This window comes from Anopheles gambiae, chromosome 2, assembly GCF_943734735.2.
Source record: "Anopheles gambiae chromosome 2, idAnoGambNW_F1_1, whole genome shotgun sequence".
NCBI lineage: Eukaryota > Metazoa > Arthropoda > Insecta > Diptera > Culicidae > Anopheles > Anopheles gambiae.
Window position 1 is genome coordinate 11,351,622 of NC_064601.1, and position 18,579 is coordinate 11,370,200.

Sequence of the window (18,579 nt, forward strand, 5' to 3'; positions counted from 1 at the left end):
TCTAAAAAGAAGTTAAAATCAGTAAGTAAGGGCTTTCAAAAAACAGGAACTAAAAGATGTTATATTAAGTGATAAATATAATGAAACATGTCAAAGAAGAAAAAAGAAAGTGGAAGTAGACATAACACGTTTGGGGAAATAGATCTTAAGTAATACCAAAAAAGCCTTAAATAAATATTGAAAGAAAGAACATAACTACTGAAAAACTAGTAAAAGTTAAATGATATAAAAAGGATACAAATAATGTTAAGTTATGTTGAACAGCAAAAAGCGTGAGAGCTAGAGAAGCTAGCGAAAGTCTAAGCAAAATATGTCAAAGATAGTATAAGAGAAGGAACGAAAATTGATCATGAATCAAATTTAAAACATAAAAATATGTTCGACATTGGATTAAAAACTTATCAAGCGTTTACTAAACCATCAACCACTGTACATTGAGCCAGCGCGCAAGAACGTCTACCCAAAACTCATCCACCGTACACGAATCATTTACAGCTCATTTGAATGGTATATTGTCTGTTCCGGTTTTTTCTTCCATAATTCCATTTATTATACCAGCATCTTTCTACCGTCTCGGATCGATTTTATTATGCTGACGGGAAGCTTATTCTCGATAGCTTTCTTGAAAGCGATCGGAACAATCGGAATCTTTGTTGGATCTTTAAAGAAAAAAGCCACAAGAAAGCAAAACAGTACGTCAAAAGGCAAAACTTTAGCTAAATATTGAAGAAACCTCGCCCGGCCCTCGGTTGATGCTTCTAGGACCTTCCACGGCCGCCGTTTTTATCGGTACAGTATTTCATTGCCATCCTCCTGATTGGTGCAGGCTTTACGTGAACGGATAACGCAGGACGATGACGCAGGACGGATCGGTTTTGTGCTTTCCTTCCTTCAGCGTCAAACTAATGATGAACGAGTACGCCAGAGGCGCCAAAGGTGTGGTGGTGCGGGTGGATCTATTGAAAATATGCAAACATGTAACGTACATTTTTTGCACCCTTAGCAGGGAACGAAATAGCTTCGCTCTTCTTGTCCACCATTCAATGGGCCGCCGCGCGTCCTCGCTTGCCACTTAAACTTTTGGACGCTTGGCAATGTTTTTTTCCCCCCGCTCAAAAGGTGAGGCAAAAAGGTTGAAATGGCTTTTTTCATTAAAAGTAAGTTTCAACTTACCGCAACAAGAATGTTGGAAGAGAAGTTGTTGCGCGCGTGATGCTTTGTGTGTGCCTAGAAGAACCGTAATGTCTTAAGGGATGGATCGATTATTATTGTTAGCGAGGGGTGATTGGATTGGAGCAAAAGTTTCTGATCGCTTACGGGGAAACGCACCTTTCAGTCTCCTATCCATTCTGCCGTTGAGATGGCTTTTAATTATTTGCGTGCTTTGGCTTTGCCTGGCGCGGCTAGACACGGTGCGTAACGACCTGACACCAAACTTCAAGCAGCTCGTGCCAAAACAGACAACAGGCTGTGTTGTACCTCGTCTGTCTGCCCGCTAGTGAAGCAAAAAGGCAGGATGGCAGTAATAAGATTACGGAGCCTAAGCCACAGGACAAACTCTCCCCCCGTGCTTACCCGTGCTGGGTGATGAGCGGGATTAGCTCGTGAAGCGCACCGAAGATGTTCACGCGCCATGCTCGAGATTGGAGCGAAGCGTACCCTTGCGCTTGAAGGAATCAATAATTTGATTTGTTTGCTAAATTACATTCGGTTGTGCTTTATCCGGCTAGGTAGACGCACTAACTCCCCAGGCCCAGACAACAGCGTCGCCAGCGTTTCCACGGAATTTCAAATCCGTTTTCTTTGTCAGATTGCTGGTATTGTTATTTGCTGGATGTAGGTTTTTTGCTGCTGTTGTTTTGCTTGCCTTTCTTGCATACCTTGCCCGTTCTCAAAGGAAAGGATCGGTTTCGGAATTACCGCTGCCCCGAGTATCAGCCTTCAATCTATTCGAGTCCCCATCTAGCGTCAGTGTCCCATTAAATAGATCCACGAGAGCAGGAATTAAACGTGACATCAAAGGAGACGGATAAGCTTCGTCTGTCATTCGATCGGGAGGTGTGCGAATCGTGTGGAGCTCGAGCCAGCTGTCCACTAGAAAAAAAGGGAACAAGTCTGGGCCAGTTTCTGGAAATCGGTAAATTTGTTATTTGATTGTTTTCGTCGCTCCCGGACTGCCGAAGCCCTGTCAACCGTGATACGTAACGGTCCCCAACGCCTACGGTTGTCTTTCGTGAAGGTATGACTTTGATTTTTAGGTTTGCACGCCGTCCCGGTGGCACTCGTGTTGAATAATTAGTTTTCTGAAGAGGAGGACGTGCCCTTTCGGACACCTGGTGTGGTTGGGGATTCGCCCTTCTGGGGATAAGCTAGCTAGAAAGGTGTGCGGTACCGTAATTCGGTTAAAAATACGATTCAATTTGTCATTTCAAATGTGGCGCTAAATCGTTTTTATTGCCATTTGCTTGGCCATATGGTTTGCCCCTTCCACTTGCAGGCAAAACACGCACAGTAAGGCTGCGAAATAAGTTCGCAAATGGTTTGCCGCCGTTTTTCGAGGAATGATTTATCAGCGCTATTGAACTCACTGCTAATATTTGCCATATTTTCCACTCAATTACCTTATTAGCACCATCGATCAAACACTATCCTCTCGGAATCCTTCACCGAAGGATCGCCGGAACCGGCTGGTTTGGGGTTGGAGCCGTGCCACGGGTGGACGAATGATGGTCAAAACTTCAACCCAATAAACACCTGACCAGCACCGAACACTCCCGTTCCCCTCGTTGGTTGTGGTGCATACATTTTATCCATCCTCCAACTTCGATGCCTTCGAGCCACCGTGGGCCAACGAAGATGATCGAAGACAATTGAGAACCCAGTTTTCCTGACGCTTCCACGCTTCGGCCTTGACGGGCTGGGGCAGATAAATCAAACACAAACAACCCAACAGAGACAGGGCTTCTTCTGCTTCCCTCACCGCGATACTCTCATTTCCAAAGACGAACGGAATCCTGATTTACGGCGATTCTGTCCACCAACAAAGACGCCACCTGCTCGAACCGTGTGCCTAGGGTAGCCAGGTATGTTGTGCTAAGGACATCATCGTCCTGGTGTATATTCCGCTGCGGTGTTTCGCCGTGTCTGGGCTTGTGTGTTATCTTGTCCGCTTTCTGTTCGAATTATTGGCGGTTGATGTTATAAATTATAATCAAAGCTTTCCAAGCAATCCAGCTCGCCAGCCAGCTAGCCAGCCACTGGGCCAGCCAAGGCGGCCCGAAATGTAACGCCTGGAATGGAGGTGTCTTTGAACGTCGAGGAGCCATCCCGGTGGCGATAACTAAGACTGTATACACAAATACACCAGCGGCCGCCGTTCGATACACAGGTATTCATCATCGACGTCGGTGCAGTAGAAGTAGCAGTGGCAGAGGCTTTTCGATGCTCCAGCTCATTGTTTATGGGCTCAGATTGCGGCTCGCTTTTCGATGATTCGATAAATAATTGCAATAAATTCTGGCACGCGGCAGGCTACCCTCCACCACCAGTGTCCGGACGTCCGGCGCTTATATCGTTAAAATCAACGTTCCTTCCCCTTTCGCCTTGGTCTGGTGGAACGGCGTGTACAACGTTGGCTAACCGATCTATTGGATGGATGTTTGCTTCGCGCCGAAATATCACACACTGTACATTGCCAGCCGGGTTGCCAGAGGGCAAAGACTTCTCAGAAAAGTGGCTCTTTCGGCAGCAATTCATTTAGGGCAATCCGCATCCGCGCCGGTGTTGAAATCGACACAAATCGCTTCACTGCAATGCCTTCATGCGTCACAAAGCGAACAACAAATTCATAACCGTACCCTGTATCTTGTATCCTTTTTAGGGTGAAACAATAAATATTCTATGCTTGCAATGGGGAAATATCGAGCATAACAGGAGTAACACAATAAAATCACATCCCATCCGGATGAGCGATGAGGGCATCGCATTTCAAGGGGCTTTTTATTGATTTTCCTACCTTCTTACCTTTAGGCGGAAGTGATTTTTGGTAGTTACTGTGTACCCATACGATACACTCCCAAACACATACACACACGCACATAATCTCGAATCTTCAATCTTTCGGATGATTTGATAAATAAAACATTCATCTGCAAAGAGTGGAGTGGCGTCTCCTTTTTTTTGGGTGGATCGGCAAACAGATTTCAACAAATGTATGAATTCCCGGATCTTTGTTAAGTATGGATAAAGATAATAAAAAAACATTGTATTGGTGGACCCCGTCGAGTACCGTGAGCGGTCAAATTTGTACTTTGTCCTTTTCACACATTTCTTTTATTCAAATATAAAATATCCAATGCTGCACAATATTGGAGTTCCCGAAGGATGTATGCTCTCCCGATAGTAAATATTTCCGTTCCTTAGATTCTATATAATTTGTCTCAGAATTTCGCTACAAAAAACAACCTTGCAAGTTTAAGTTGTACAGGTTTCGAACTCGGTTTCACTTTCTTTCCTTATTATAAAACGTATAGCAATAGATATGATTGTTTGCATGGCCTTTAACTGGTGCAAATACCTATGCCTTATCCAGCGGAAGTAAAAATTGCAGTCAATTTCTCTACTTACATCTCTACCTACCCATCACATCAACCTTCTTTTTCTCTTGCTATCTTCAGTACCATTTCAATGATTGTTCATATTGTTGTCATACAATAAGAAGGCAAGTAAGCAGGATTCATGTCAAGATACACTTCCGGTTCTGTTACAGCGAATAGCGATACCGTTTGTATATTTGATACAGAATTGTAATGCGATACAGGATTGTTATAAAAGCACAAAATTGCAATAACGAATCATTGATGTGATAACAACTGTCGCCGTTTTAAGATACAACTAATAAATAAACCCTCATATATCGTGTCGTCGAATTTTATTGATTTTATTTAATTTTAATATGAATTGAATTGAAAAAATGTATTCAAATCATTTCTACTACGCGAATAATTGTGTAACTGCTGCTTCTATTGTTATTCACCTGATTAAATTATACTCTATTGAAGCGATCTTGTGTAAATTATGAGTGTAATGACTGTAAATTAAGCAAAAAGTTATGCATTTTTTCTTTAAGTTTTGGAAACGCTATGCATGACATGCGTGAACTGGCAAGCAAGATATAGTATCGGAGTGAATAGTTTAATATGAAATAGCTATTTTTTTGTTAGTTGTAGCTTTAGTTACGCATGCTACCAATTTTTTACAAATCATTTCATGTAAAGAAATATCATTTCATCATCCAAGATTTCACACGATTCGACGATAACGCAACACGTTTTAATCCATTGAATGGACTATCGTACTCATAGTTCAGCGTTTCTCAATACATGACGAGCAAAGCTGTTAATTTAAACTTCATTGTTAATACGTTCAAGAAAATTATGAAAAATATCACAATGAATTTATTTCCCTCACTTTTGTAAATACATTGTGTTTAGAGTTCGTGTCAAATAAATAAAAAAAATACACATCAATCCAACAAACCACACCTAACAACTGCTGACCTAATCTATGCCTGCTTTGGAACATTCCAAAACAACATATATGCTACCCGATTACACACACACACACACCATCCCCAAAAAAACTGCGCTGTATTGGTTAGATGCTCCGCTACGGACACACACGCAACCAGATAGCAGTACGCCCGGTTTATTATATCGACGGGCACGGCAAACCGCAGTGTCAGTGTTGTGTTTGGTGTGGAACGGCAGCAGTGGTAATAACAGGTGCCGATGACCGACAGCACCCATCTAGCGCTTGGGCTAAGGAATTACATCACGACGCACTTGAGCGCTACAGCCGTTCTCTTCCTAATCGCGTGTGCCCTTGACAGTGATCAAGATGTTTCTAGTGCTACTGACGACGCTTCTCGGTATTGCCGTTACCTGTATGGTTGTTACCATCATCCGGAACCGTGCTACCGTAGCTAAGCTTAAGAAGCAGCTTCATAATTTCACCGTCATTCCGGCAATTCCGGTTCTTGGTTCGGCGTACCTCTTCAAAGATCCGACACCCGAAGGCATCTTCCAAACTTTTACCGGGTTCCATAGACAGTTTGGCAGGAACCTCATTACCCAGAGTCTGTTCAACTTTCCTTCCATGCAAGTATGTGATCCGAAAGTGATCGAGCAGATCATGCAGGCGCGCACGATTGAAAAGACGATCATTTACGACTTCATGGTGCCATGGCTTGGAACGGGATTGGTTGTATCGACTGGCACGAAGTGGGCCCAGCGTAGGAAGATCATTACGCCGACGTTTCACTTCAAGATACTGGAAGACTTCCTCGTCATCATGAACCATCAGACGGATGTGCTGATCGAGAAGCTGAAACAGAACGCGAATAGCACGGATTTCGATATTTACGAGCATGTGACGTACTGTGCGTTGGACATCATCTCAGAATCTGCCATGGGCGTGAAGCTGAACACGCAGCAGCAACCCAACTCGGAGTATGTGATGGCAGTGAAAGAGTAAGTTACTATATACACTGAACATGAAGTGCACAAAATGTTTTACAATTTCCTTTGACATGTTTCAGAATATCAGATATCATCCTGAAGCGTCTATTCTCCTTCCTACGCGAGTACAAGTGGGCCTTCCAGTTCACCAAATCCCACCGCCGTCAGGAAGAACTAGTAAAGATTGTACATGATTTTGCTCATAATGTGATAAGCGAACGCAAGAAGCAGCTACAGGACGAACGAGAACAACAGCTCACACAGGAAAAGCTTGAGGAAGAGGACGTCTACGGCAAGCGTCGGATGACTCTGCTAGACCTCCTGCTAAACGTCACGATCGACGGAAAACCCCTCTCCGATTCGGACATCCGAGAGGAGGTTGATACGTTCATGTTTGCGGGTCACGATACGACCACCTCCTGTATTAGCTTTGCCGCGTACTATCTCTCTCGTGACGCTACCGTCCAGCAGCGTGTGTACGATGAGATTCTCGCTATCGTGGGCCCGGATGCCAAAACTCAAGAGCTTACCTACGGCACACTGCAAGAACTGAAGTATCTTGAGATGGTGATAAAGGAGACGTTGCGAATGAACCCATCCGTTCCGATCATAGGACGCCGATCGGCCGGTGATATGCTTATCGATGGTGTTACCATTCCGAAGGGAATGGATTTCGGTATTCTTATCTACGCGCTGCACAACGATCCAGAGCTGTACCCCGAACCGGCCCGTTTCGATCCGGAGCGGTTCAGTGAGGAAGCTTCGGAAAAGCGACAGCCCTACAGCTACATTCCATTCAGTGTCGGCGCTCGTAACTGTATCGGACAGCGGTATGCGATGCTCGAGGTGAAGACTATGCTCGTAAAGCTGGTGGCCAACTATCGATTCTTGCCGTGTGAAGAAAGTAATAAGCTGCGTATCAAAACAGACATGACGCTGAAGCCGGTGAATGGTACGTTTGTTAAGATTGTCCCAAGATAAGGGTGGTTGAAATCGCTCAATGGGTAACGTACGATAAGATACGATTAGGGTAGGAGTTAATCATTGGTAGGCGAAATCCACTTGTGTCGATAAACATGCTATGTTGGAGCCAATCCGGAAATGATTTATATAAAAGAATAAATACATTATTGTATACACTTCGTTTTCGTTTTCCTTTCGGTGTTAAATAGAATGATGATAAAATGATAACTGAAGCATAATATAAAAATATTACAGAGCGAGCTGATCACTTGCAGCTGCTGTTTAAATACGGGCTGAACATCTAAAGAGCCAAATGGATACAATTCATAACATAACACCTTTCCTCATGATGGGCGTATTGCGGGATAAGAATTATAGTTTGGTTTAAGCATAATACCTTTCCACATTTTCAGAGAGTTTCTGCTTAAACAAACTAGGTTTATGCTTTTCAAAATTTTCGAAACTATCTATTGACTGCCAGGCTATGCACTTATTAGGAGTTTAAGAGTTATTTTGGCCGAAAGGACTAGTCTTATGTATATTCGCAAAGCACTATTGTACAAAAACTATTTCATATCTGATTGCGTAAGATCGTTATTGAAATCCATAAAGTATCGCCCCAGCAGCGGTCCCGTGGTACAGTCGTCAGCTCGCACGACTTTACATCAAGTCCGTAGTGGGTTCAAGCCTAGAATCCCACCGTAGCAAAGGACTGAATATTCGGCTGTGGGGTACTAAATAAAGTCTCGAAAACCTATGGTTATAAATAGACCAGCGCATGTCCACCTAGGACAATTTACAATTTTATCATCCAAAGCACAGATTTGTTTTTTAAACCTATTAAACTCTCAATGTTTTAAGGAGCATACAAACAAGTTGTCTAGTTGAGCAAAAATGCCTAATTTACCTGCAAAGCAATAACCAATTTGAATGTTTAGTGCTGAATACCATCATTCTTCACCGATGTATACTTCTATTTATCACAAAAATGATATTGCGTAAAATTTTACAATCCATACAAGAGAACGGATGCATGACTCGGTCCGAAGCCAATTAACCACGCTAATTGGGATTTGTCTGTATGCTGTAACATTTCGAAACAAATTCTATGCTCCCAACCATACATCCATACACTGACAAAATCAGCTGAATTGATTGCAACACACACATAGAAACACACACAATGACATATCAGTGTTTACCGAAACAATTTATTGACGGGCTCAGCTAACCGTGGAGTCAGTGTGGTGTTTGATGTCCAATAGTGAGAGTGTCCGTGACGGTTGCCGGTTTCGTGCTTATCGATTCGACTAAAAACTTACATCACGGCACATTTTCCCACGATTCTGTGCGAGCGTGCGTGACCTTGAATTCGATCACGATGTTTCTGGTTCTTCTAACAACGTTTTTCGGCATCGCCATCACCTGGCTGGCTGTAACCATCATGCGGAACCGTGCTACCGTGTCGAAACTCAAGAAACAGCTTCCCCACTTTACGGTTATTCCAGCGATTCCGGTGCTTGGCTCGGCGTATCACTTCAAAGATCCGACACCCGAAGGTATCTTCAATACTTTTACCGGGTTTCATAAGCAGTACGGCAGGAATCTAATTGCCCAGGGTCTGTTTAACGTCCCTTCAATGCAGATCACTGACCCGAAGGTGATCGAGCAGATCATGCAGGCGCGCACGATTGAAAAGACAATCATTTACGACTTTATGATACCCTGGCTTGGGACGGGATTGGCAATATCGACCGGTGCGAAGTGGGCCCAGCGTAGGAAGATCATTACGCCGACGTTTCACTTCAAGATACTGGAAGACTTCCTCGTCATCATGAACCATCAGACGGATGTGCTGATCGAGAAGCTGAAACAGAACGCGAATAGCACGGATTTCGATATTTACGAGCATGTGACGTACTGTGCGTTGGACATCATCTCAGAATCTGCCATGGGCGTGAAGCTGAACACGCAGCAGCAACCCAACTCGGAGTATGTGATGGCAGTGAAAGAGTAAGCATCGAATGACTCAATATAAAGTACGAAAAATATTTTACAATTTTCTGTAACATCTTTCAGAGTATCGGATATCATCCTGAAGCGTCTATTCTCCTTCCTACGCGAGTACAAGTGGGCCTTCCAGTTCACCAAAGCCCATCGTCGTCAGGAAGAGCTGGTTAAGATCATTCATAGTTTCGCGTATCAGGTGATCAGCGAACGCAAGAAGCAACTGGAAGACGAACGAGAACGGAAACGGACTCAAGAAAAGCTTGAGGAAGAGGACGTCTACGGTAAGCGTCGGATGACTCTGCTAGACCTCCTGCTAAACGTCACGATCGACGGAAAACCCCTCTCCGATTCGGACATCCGAGAGGAGGTTGATACGTTCATGTTTGCGGGTCACGATACGACCACCTCCTGTATTAGCTTTGCCGCGTACTATCTCTCTCGTGACGCTACCGTCCAGCAGCGTGTGTACGATGAGATTCTTGCTATCGTGGGCCCGGATGCCAAAACTCAAGAGCTTACCTACGGCACACTGCAGGAACTGAAGTACCTTGACATGGTGATAAAGGAGACGCTTCGGATCAATCCATCCGTACCGATCATTGGACGTCGATCAGCAGGGGACATGCTTATCGATGGTGTTACCATTCCGAAGGGAATGGATTTCGGTATTCTTATCTACGCGCTGCACAACGATCCAGAGCTGTACCCCGAACCGGCCCGTTTCGATCCGGAGCGGTTCAGTGAGGAAGCTTCGGAAAAGCGACAGCCATACAGCTACATTCCGTTCAGTGTCGGCGCTCGTAACTGTATTGGACAGCGGTATGCGATGCTGGAGATCAAAACGATGCTCGTGAAGCTGGTGGCCAACTATCAATTGCTGCCCTGCGATGAACGTAATAAGCTGCGCATCAAAACGGACATGACGCTGAAGCCGGTAGACGGTGCTTTTATTAAAATTGTTCCTAGATAGAGGCTTTCCAGATTAAGAAATACGTAACATGGCATTTGAGGAAAAATACAGACCAAAAATTTTACACTAATTAGTCAAACTAAATAAAGAAATTGAAGTTACTTCTAGGTAGCAGTGTCTTAGTATAGTCCAATCTTGCAAGAGATTGTAATAGAAAAATAAAGTAGAAATTTATTACGAACTGAACCCTCCATGCGTTTAACATTGCGGAAGCGATCGATGGTAAAAATGTGCGGATTAACGGATTAACGCGTCATTGCGTTGTCTGCTGTTGCCTTTCTTTCTATCTCTTCTAGCGATAACCACCGCTCACCACCACCGAGCGACCAAACTGACCTGAAGATGCAAGTGAAGATAATGCTACAATCACTGCACAGAAAATGCATAAATGCGGCTCCGTGCAGATGCACATTTCAGTGTGATTGCCCCACACGCCCTGCAATGGCGGTCAGTGTGTTGCTCCTGTTCCTGCTAGCCACCGTGCTCCTACTCTCAGCTCTTTACATCGCACTAAAGGTCGTCCGGAACCGGAACCGGGCTGTAGCGCTGCTCAAACAGTTACCCAACTTCCGTGCCCTGCCGTCGGTGCCACTGCTCGGCAGTGCACACCTCTTTCTGGACACCACACCGGACGGCACGCTGCGCACGATAGTGGACTGCCATCAACGGTACGGCCGGAATCTCCTACTGCAGGAGCTTGGCAACGAGTTCAAGCTGCTCACGTGTGATCCGCGCGTCATCGAGCAGGTCCTGCAGGCGAAAACCATTGTGAAATCGAACTTTTATCGATTTCTGCTACCATGGATCGGATTGAGCAGTGTGGTGGTCAGTGGACACCGGTGGCACAACCGACGGAAGGTGATCAATCCGGGCTTTAACTACCGGATGCTACAGGGGTTTCTGCCCACGATGGACGCACAGGCGGCTGTGCTGGTGGCAAAGCTGGCACCGCACGCAGGCGGTCCGGCCATTGACGTGGACGAGCCGTTGCGTTGCATGGCGATGGACATTATCTGCGAGACGGCGATGGGTGTCCGTTTGGGTTGTCAGTCGAATCCGGCTGTTCCGTTCTTCAAGGACTGTGAAGAGTAAGAGGCGGTGACACGTGTGTGTGGGCGTTAGCCGGGACTCATCTTTATAGCTTATTCTGAATTTCTTCCCTCTTCAGATTGCTTGACTTGATATACAAACGCATCTTTAACCCGCTGCTTACGTATGATTTGGTGTACGCTTGCACCAGGGCAGGGCGTCGAGCAAATGCCACCATACGGGCGTTGCACCAATTTACCCGTTCCGTGATTCGTGAGCGCGTGAAACAAATGCAAGCGGTCCTCCCAAACTCCCAACAGCCCGCCCCGGAAGAGTCGCAGGAACAGCAACACCGTAGCACGTTTCTGGATCTGCTACTGCAAACACGCCTCGCAGGTGACAAATTGCTGTCCGACGATGATATCCGGGGCGAGGTGAACACCTTCATGTTTGCGGGCCATGAAACCGTCACGTCCTGTTTGAGCTTTACCCTGTACTACCTGTCTCGCTATCCAGACGTTCAACAGCGTCTGTACGAGGAAATCGCGACGATGGCCAAGGCGCCCGTGTTGACGTACGGCACGCTGATGGAGCTGAAGTACACCGAGCTGGTCATCAGGGAAACGCTACGGTTGAACCCATCGGTACCGATGATTGGCAGAATGGCGGCTGGTGATATGGAGATCGATGGTGTCACGATACCGACCGGTACGGAAGTAATGCTTAACATCTACGTGATGCAGAACGATCCACAGTACTACCCGGACGCGGACCAGTTCCGGCCGGAACGGTTTCTGCAAGAGCCACCACCGTACAGCTATCTGCCGTTCAGCACGGGCGTACGGTCGTGCATTGGGCAGCGGTTTGCGATGCTGGAAATGAAAACGGTGCTGGTGCGGTTGCTGTCCCGCTTCCGATTTGTCCCGTGCGGCGAGGAGAACGCGCTACAGGTGAAGGCTAACCTTACGCTCAAACCGTACCACGGGGCGTTCGTCAAGCTGGTGGATAGGCATTAGACATTAGAGGCAATAGCAATAGCACACGAACCACATTTTGACGAACGTTGTCCATCACCGGGATGGTTGCTTGCCGTTCCATATGGTGTGCTCCAAATCGTGCGTTGGCTGTATTTTAGTGCCCAGGCTGAGTTATGAATGTATGCCCCATCATAATTATGAGACCGTTGCACTTTGTCATAACTGTCGGTCCTCCTTCCCCATCCCCGATGGTGGCTATTGTTGCGGTCTTGTTGGCTGTCTGGTCTGGTTGGCGTCATCCAAAGTCGAGACGAACGAGAGCTGATGGGCACAATTGTCCACCACTCCCGTCCGGTTGTAATCAAATGCGAACATCAAGTACAGACAACTCGCTTTCGGCACATTACGCTCCCAATACTGGCAGCGCCAAACGTCCATCCTCCATCCCATGTGTCTTTACGTTTGCTTCAATCCAAAAACGAATGCCAAAAGGACGACAACGGTTCGTCTCCATTTTTTTTGGGGGGAATGAGTGGCCCGTTTGTTAAATTGATATCTTGCGGACTTTTTATGAACTCTATCATTCAGGATGTTTTCCCGTCATGTCCTCTTCCTTCTTTTCTTCCCCTCACCCTTGCCTGGCACTGAACGAGGAGTCTATTTACGTGCGTTATGGGTGCAATTTCCGGCAACCTGACATGCTCCGGGGTGGGAAGGCCACGCGTGGACCAAATATAATGAACTGAGCATAAAAATGTTGATTGCATGCACAATATTTCCTCTTTTTTTTTTTTTGGTGTTTATAGGATGACTCCACGAAACCAACAGTATACTTTGGCGGAGAAGAGAGCAACAAAAAATCACGTTACAGCGTGACGGAAACTTTTTTCCCTTCGCTTTTCAGTATCCAACTTGCCGCCAACGCGCACCGCGTTGAGTATGTGTTGCCTCTTAGGACGGATGGGAAAATTTATGATCAATCAAGCAAGAAACAAGAAGAAGAGGAAAGAAACACTCCCCGCGTCAGCGCATAGCAAAACGCCGCAGCAGCATCTCTTTAACGCCATTCTGCGCCTACGCGGAAGGACCAATTTGCCCGGCCCCGTTGCGCTCAATCCCATCCTCCAGCGGGGATCATGTTACATCCAATTTATTTCATCCCCCTCCGCGTGTTTATCCCATCCCAGTGTGGGAAACCGCAGCATCTACCATCCCCCTCCGCTCACCCGTGAATGTCCTTTCCAATTTGGGGAAACGCACTAGCGAACCATATCCTTGACACAGATTCGATTGTGTGTCTTCTGTTTGTGTGGTCGATTCGATGGGGTTGTCCCGTGTGTGTGTGTGTGTTTGTACCCTACACGCCTATGCGATTGCGTTTCGCGTCCTTAGATAGCGATTGTATGTAATCCTTGCAGCATCCACAACCCGCGCGGAGGAAAAAATCAATAACGGAGTATAACTACGCACGACACCATACTGCATTTGGTTTGAGCGAATGCGAGCAAAACTCGTCGCTGCTCGCGCGCCCTTCCTTTTTAAGGGAAGTTTTTTATTATTATTTTCCGTGAGCCACTCTACTTTAACTCTAAACAAATGAATGATACTCTATTCTATGTACACGTGGGAAAACTAAACTGCCTTTGGTTGCTCCCCGCTGCCAGGGACCGCTGCCTCCGTGCCAATCTGTGCCGCTATCTCCGCATACTTCTCCCGCCGGTAGTCCTTCTTCGCCTCGTCCATCAGCACGTTGTGCAGCAGGTTCCGGTTGTTGGACTGGTTGGGCAGCAGCGGCGGGTACGGGTTGCCCCGGAGCTCCAGCACCGCTCGCTTCCGGTACCAGCCCGGGTACTCCTTGGGGGCTTTGTACATACGCGTGGCGGACACCTTGTACTCCTCGAACCGGGGCACCAGCACCTTGAACAGTTTGTGCACCAGCTGCTTCTCCAGCAGCCAGTAGTCGGCCATCTCCATCGTCGGCTTGTGGCAGTCGCCGTGCCGGATCGCGTCCGAGATGAGCCGCTCCGCGTAGCCGCGCGCCTCGTCCGCCCGCTGGTAGTTGAGTTCGATGCGCTCGTGCCTCACCAGTTCCGTCACCGTTTTGCGCAGCTTGGCCAGCCGGCCCTCCGGTCCGTCGATGTTTTTGAGGTTGCGGTGCCGCGGACGGACCGCAATTCGCAGCTGCGACATCAGCTTCGTTACTTCCGCCTGATTCATCGCTAATGGATGGATGCCAAAGCACTTTACTTAATAGGAGAAAATTCACCAATATCCCGGCATTCGGTACTGTTGTTACTCAATCAAAACACACCACATTTCTTTCGCCCGGCTCACGGGCCTCGTTGACAGATCAGCTGTCAAACGCACAGCTGCGCACACACACACACACCACAATGGTAGGTCTGTCAGTGGGACGCTTTTTTTGCTTCGCTTTGTACACATTATTTATTTGAAGCTTTTTACGATAATTTGCGTATGAACGTTCGTGTGTTTACCAGTTTTGTGTGAATTGCATCATGACCAGTGTAGCACTTAAACTAAATCCGAATAAAAAGCAGTAAAGAACATTGCTGTACCCTTAACAAAACACATCAAATCCATCCGTTGGCCAAAAGTCTACTCACTCTAATCCCATAATGCAGCACGCAAGCGCTAGCGGCACTCTTCTCGCACGCAGCAGCACGGCTATCGCTCAGCTTCTCACTCTCACCAACAGTAGAGTCTACCGCTGGCTCCACGAAACGCGAAGCCTGCCGCATGTCTTCCTAATGTTTTCTAATTCAAAAGTTACCAAGCCGCGAACCAGCAACAGTGTGGTGTGCGTCGCTAGTGTTATTCGCTTCTGTAAACGTATGTGCACTGTAGTGTCGGTATTGTTGTGTAGTGTATGTGTGCGTGGATGTGAAGAAGGATCAGCAGTGCAAGGCTCGCGCGTGGCTCATGTTAATAGCAACTTAAAAGATTATAAAATTTGATTGTTTTTATATTGTATTCGCTTACTTCAACTGTTCATCCTTTGCTGCACATTTCCACAAACACACACACACACACACGTACACACTTGTACACACGCAATCACGTTCTCCCTCTCTCTTGGTGTATCTGTGCGTCCATCTCTCTTTCGCTCGCTTGCTTTGTGCAACGGGGTCCTCGGCTGTGTGTGTGTGTGTGTCGCGTTCTGTCCGTGATTCGAAACCGGTCAGTCGCCTGGCCAATTCCAGTTCTGCGTTCGTTGCTCGATGGTCCAGCGTGTCGGCCGCGCGCACAGCCTCCGTGGAGACAGAACAAACAGAAAATTTCTCTCCCCGTGCTTTGACCCCCTCCCCCCCTATTCCGGAGTAGAACGTCCGAACGCAGGGAGTTGTGCATCCGGTGGTGGTGATGGTGCTGCGCTGCGCGCTGTGGTTTGCTTGTGCCACGGAAAACGTATCGATCCACGCGTGTGTACCGGGGAAGGAGTGCGTTTCTTTTGTGTACGCGGGGCCAAGTTTTTGTTGCATCTCCAATAAAAAAGTTTAATACAAAGGTGTTTTTTTTTGGTTGTTTTGGGTGTACAGTGAATGCACACACGCACACATCCACAAGGGTGGCGGAGGATGTGATGGGAATGTGTTGAAATCTAAAAGTAAAGATCCCAGTGCTGGAGTGAGTGAGTGAGACAGTGAAGTATCAACGTTCTGCGCAACCCCTTTTTGTTGTGTGGTGCCGCAGCGCCAGCGGAGAGAGTGTGTGAAAGAAGTGTTTCTATTCTGTGTACGAGAGTGAGGAAAAGCCGTGAAGACGTGTTTTTCCAGCCAACCAGCAACGTGTGTGTTTGTTGACGTGTACTACCCAGGGCAACAACAGGAGTAAACGATTCAGACGCCCAAGAAAAGCGGCTCCAATATATACTATTGCTTGACGCGCGGGTAGAGAAATCCGAAAAGTGTTCCTGCTGCTGCTTGTACTTGCACGAAAGGACGACAGAGGAAGCGAGGAAGCAATCCAACAATAGCACTGCCTACTGCGTGTGTGTGCACCTTGTGCGACCTGTAAGTGTATCCTTTCTCTCTTGCTGTGTGTTTGTGTGCTTGTAGCCCTTCCAACCCCCCAAAAGGGTTATACTACATGTCCGGGATTGTTGTTCTGATTAGAAGCTTGTGTTTTTGTGTGTCTGTTTGCCTGTGTGTATACGACACACACGCGCGGGTGCCATTTATGTGACGCCTGCCCCAACGTCCGTTAGCAGCACACCACCATAGAACCAAGCCAATGGAAAAGGGGGCAAAATAGTGCGAAAGCTGTCACCTTTTTTCCGCTGGTTTCTTCTTCTTCTTGTTCTTCTGATGCCGCTGGTGCCTTCGGGCTGTTCCGGGTTGCATTTGTTTTAATAGAACCATAAGTATGCAGGGCATACTTATCCACGCACACCCACTAGCGCGGCCAGATGAGAAAGAAAGAGAGGCAAAAGGAAAACGATGCGATGTTAAATCTTCATCCGCTTTATGGCTTGAGAAAATGCTCTAAAGGTGTGTTGGGAAAGCTAACCCGCGCGCTCGTGTGTGTGCCTATGTGTACCTTAAGTGGGCTGGGAATGAGCGCTCGGGAAGAAAATGCAACACTTTTATTAGAATCGACCCACAAAAAAAAAGAAGAGACGGAGATTTGAAAACCTTGATGCTTTTATTCAACGTGTACCACGTCTTGTGCAGAAAAGACAGGTTGTCCAATGAGGAGGTTTTATTTACGCAATGAAGTGAACGATGACAGATGTAACAGCACGCGTTGGTCATGCTCTTTTTCAACCCTTTTACAGTGTCCAGACAAAACAAGAACATGGAAAGGCCACCCCGAAATCACCGGAAGAGAGAGGGAGAGTCCCCGGGGAGGGAGCAAAGAACCGAAACGACGGAGGCGGGGGCCGCCAATATGCGTGTGCGGCGTGTAGAACACACAATGCAACTCACAACACAAAACCCTCACGCACACGTGGTGGAGTGGGTTGGGGGAGGAGTTGAACGCAGCGAGGTGAAGCGAGACTAGTTTGGAATCCATCCCAGCAGCCATCGACCCGCCCGGGTACGACGCTCTCTTCCTCCCTTTGTGTGTGGCCGCGCGCGCGCTCTTGCGTGTGTGTGCAGCAAGATGAAAGAGGAAAGCGCGCGCGCGAGAGAAAGAAAGAGAAAGAAAGTGCGCTATTTAGAACGAACGCACGCAATGGGAACGGGAAGCAGGTGTGCGCGAGCGAGAGGAAGGAGCGGTTAAGCGCTTGATGATGAGTTTTATCCGCCATCGATGATGCTGCTCTCCCTCCGGCGGATACACACCTGTGCGTCCGTGCCGGTGGAAGGGAGATGGCTAGAGGGCGGTCTAGCCCCCGTCTCGCTGCCGCTGCTGCTGCGTTCTTGATCCGTTTTCGCCCTGTGTGCGTCTGGTTTTTGTGTGGCTCTCCTTGTGGCATGGTGGAAGGTTTTTGACGGGATGGAAGAAATTTGCGTGTAAAGAGAGCGAGAGAGAGAGAGAGAGATGCGATTTTTGTGTATGTGCTGGGTAGAGGATTTTCCATCCGACCAGCACCGCAGGTAGTACTGAGCCATTAGAACACAGCCACGAATTGGGCAGGAAAATTAGACGACTCCAGACACACTCACACACACACACCCCCACACACACACAATTTACAAGTGCCGGGTTTTTCCTCCACAAGCGCGCGCTAGTATGTGTGGCTGTAACTTGAAGCAGATGCGTGTGTTTGTGAGCCTCCCAGCGAGAAGTGCGCTGAACCCCTCCTGTGTGCGCCATGATGCAAATGCTGTTGTGTTCGATCCAGTTTCTGGTTTGCGTGTGCGTGTGTGTGTGTTGGTAGGCCGTCGAGCGGGAGGGGGGAATAGGGCGCGCGGGGTCCGCAAAAGAGTTGTTTGAACTCTTCAGCTGCTGCGCTGTTGTTGCTGGCTTTTGTTGCTTTTGTTGGTTTCGTGCAATGCTTCGCTGCGCCGTGGAGCGCGCTCTCTCGCTCTCTCTCTCTCTCGTGCGCCCTTGCTTGTCGCCCGTTCGGGAATGGGATGCTCTTGCTCTTTCGCGCCTCATGCTGCTGTTGCTGCTCTGTTGTGATCGAACTCGGACTGACACGGCG

General features: G+C 47.4%; 4 protein-coding genes across 13 annotated transcripts in view; 3 read left to right on the forward strand and 1 right to left on the reverse strand.

Moving 5' to 3' along the window:
* The first annotated feature begins 5,721 nt into the window (after positions 1–5,721).
* On the forward strand, positions 5,722–10,461 carry LOC4577054 (uncharacterized). The gene is made up of 4 exons (XM_001238446.4): positions 5,722–6,530; positions 6,599–7,496; positions 8,737–9,494; positions 9,561–10,461. Exons 1-4 carry the CDS (start codon positions 5,899–5,901, stop codon positions 10,459–10,461), a joined length of 3,189 nt encoding a protein of 1,062 aa, XP_001238447.4. The 5' UTR covers positions 5,722–5,898.
* Positions 10,462–10,839: 378 nt separating this feature from the next.
* Positions 10,840–13,242, forward strand: LOC11175708 (cytochrome P450 4d2). Its single transcript, XM_003435910.2, has 2 exons — positions 10,840–11,549; positions 11,630–13,242. The coding sequence occupies exons 1-2, from the start codon at positions 10,903–10,905 to the stop codon at positions 12,504–12,506; spliced, it is 1,524 nt and encodes a 507-aa protein (XP_003435958.1). The 5' UTR covers positions 10,840–10,902; the 3' UTR covers positions 12,507–13,242.
* A 709-nt stretch (positions 13,243–13,951) lies between these two features.
* Positions 13,952–14,872, reverse strand: LOC1281259 (large ribosomal subunit protein bL17m). Its single transcript, XM_321202.5, has one exon. The coding sequence runs from the start codon at positions 14,682–14,684 to the stop codon at positions 14,100–14,102; it is 585 nt and encodes a 194-aa protein (XP_321202.4). The 5' UTR covers positions 14,685–14,872; the 3' UTR covers positions 13,952–14,099.
* A 314-nt stretch (positions 14,873–15,186) lies between these two features.
* LOC5667753 (homeotic protein female sterile) overlaps positions 15,187–18,579 on the forward strand; it is a 66,898-nt gene continuing 63,505 nt past the window's right edge. For 6 of the 10 annotated variants that reach the window (XM_061642889.1, XM_061642892.1, XM_061642893.1 and 3 more), the window contains exons 1-2: positions 15,187–15,317; positions 16,025–16,498. The gene's annotated coding sequence lies outside the window, so the exon portion shown is untranslated. Of the gene's footprint in view, positions 15,318–15,390; positions 15,410–15,670; positions 16,499–18,579 lie in introns of those variants that run through there. The other 4 variants (XM_061642897.1, XM_061642890.1, XM_061642891.1 and 1 more) reach the window with 4 other exon arrangements.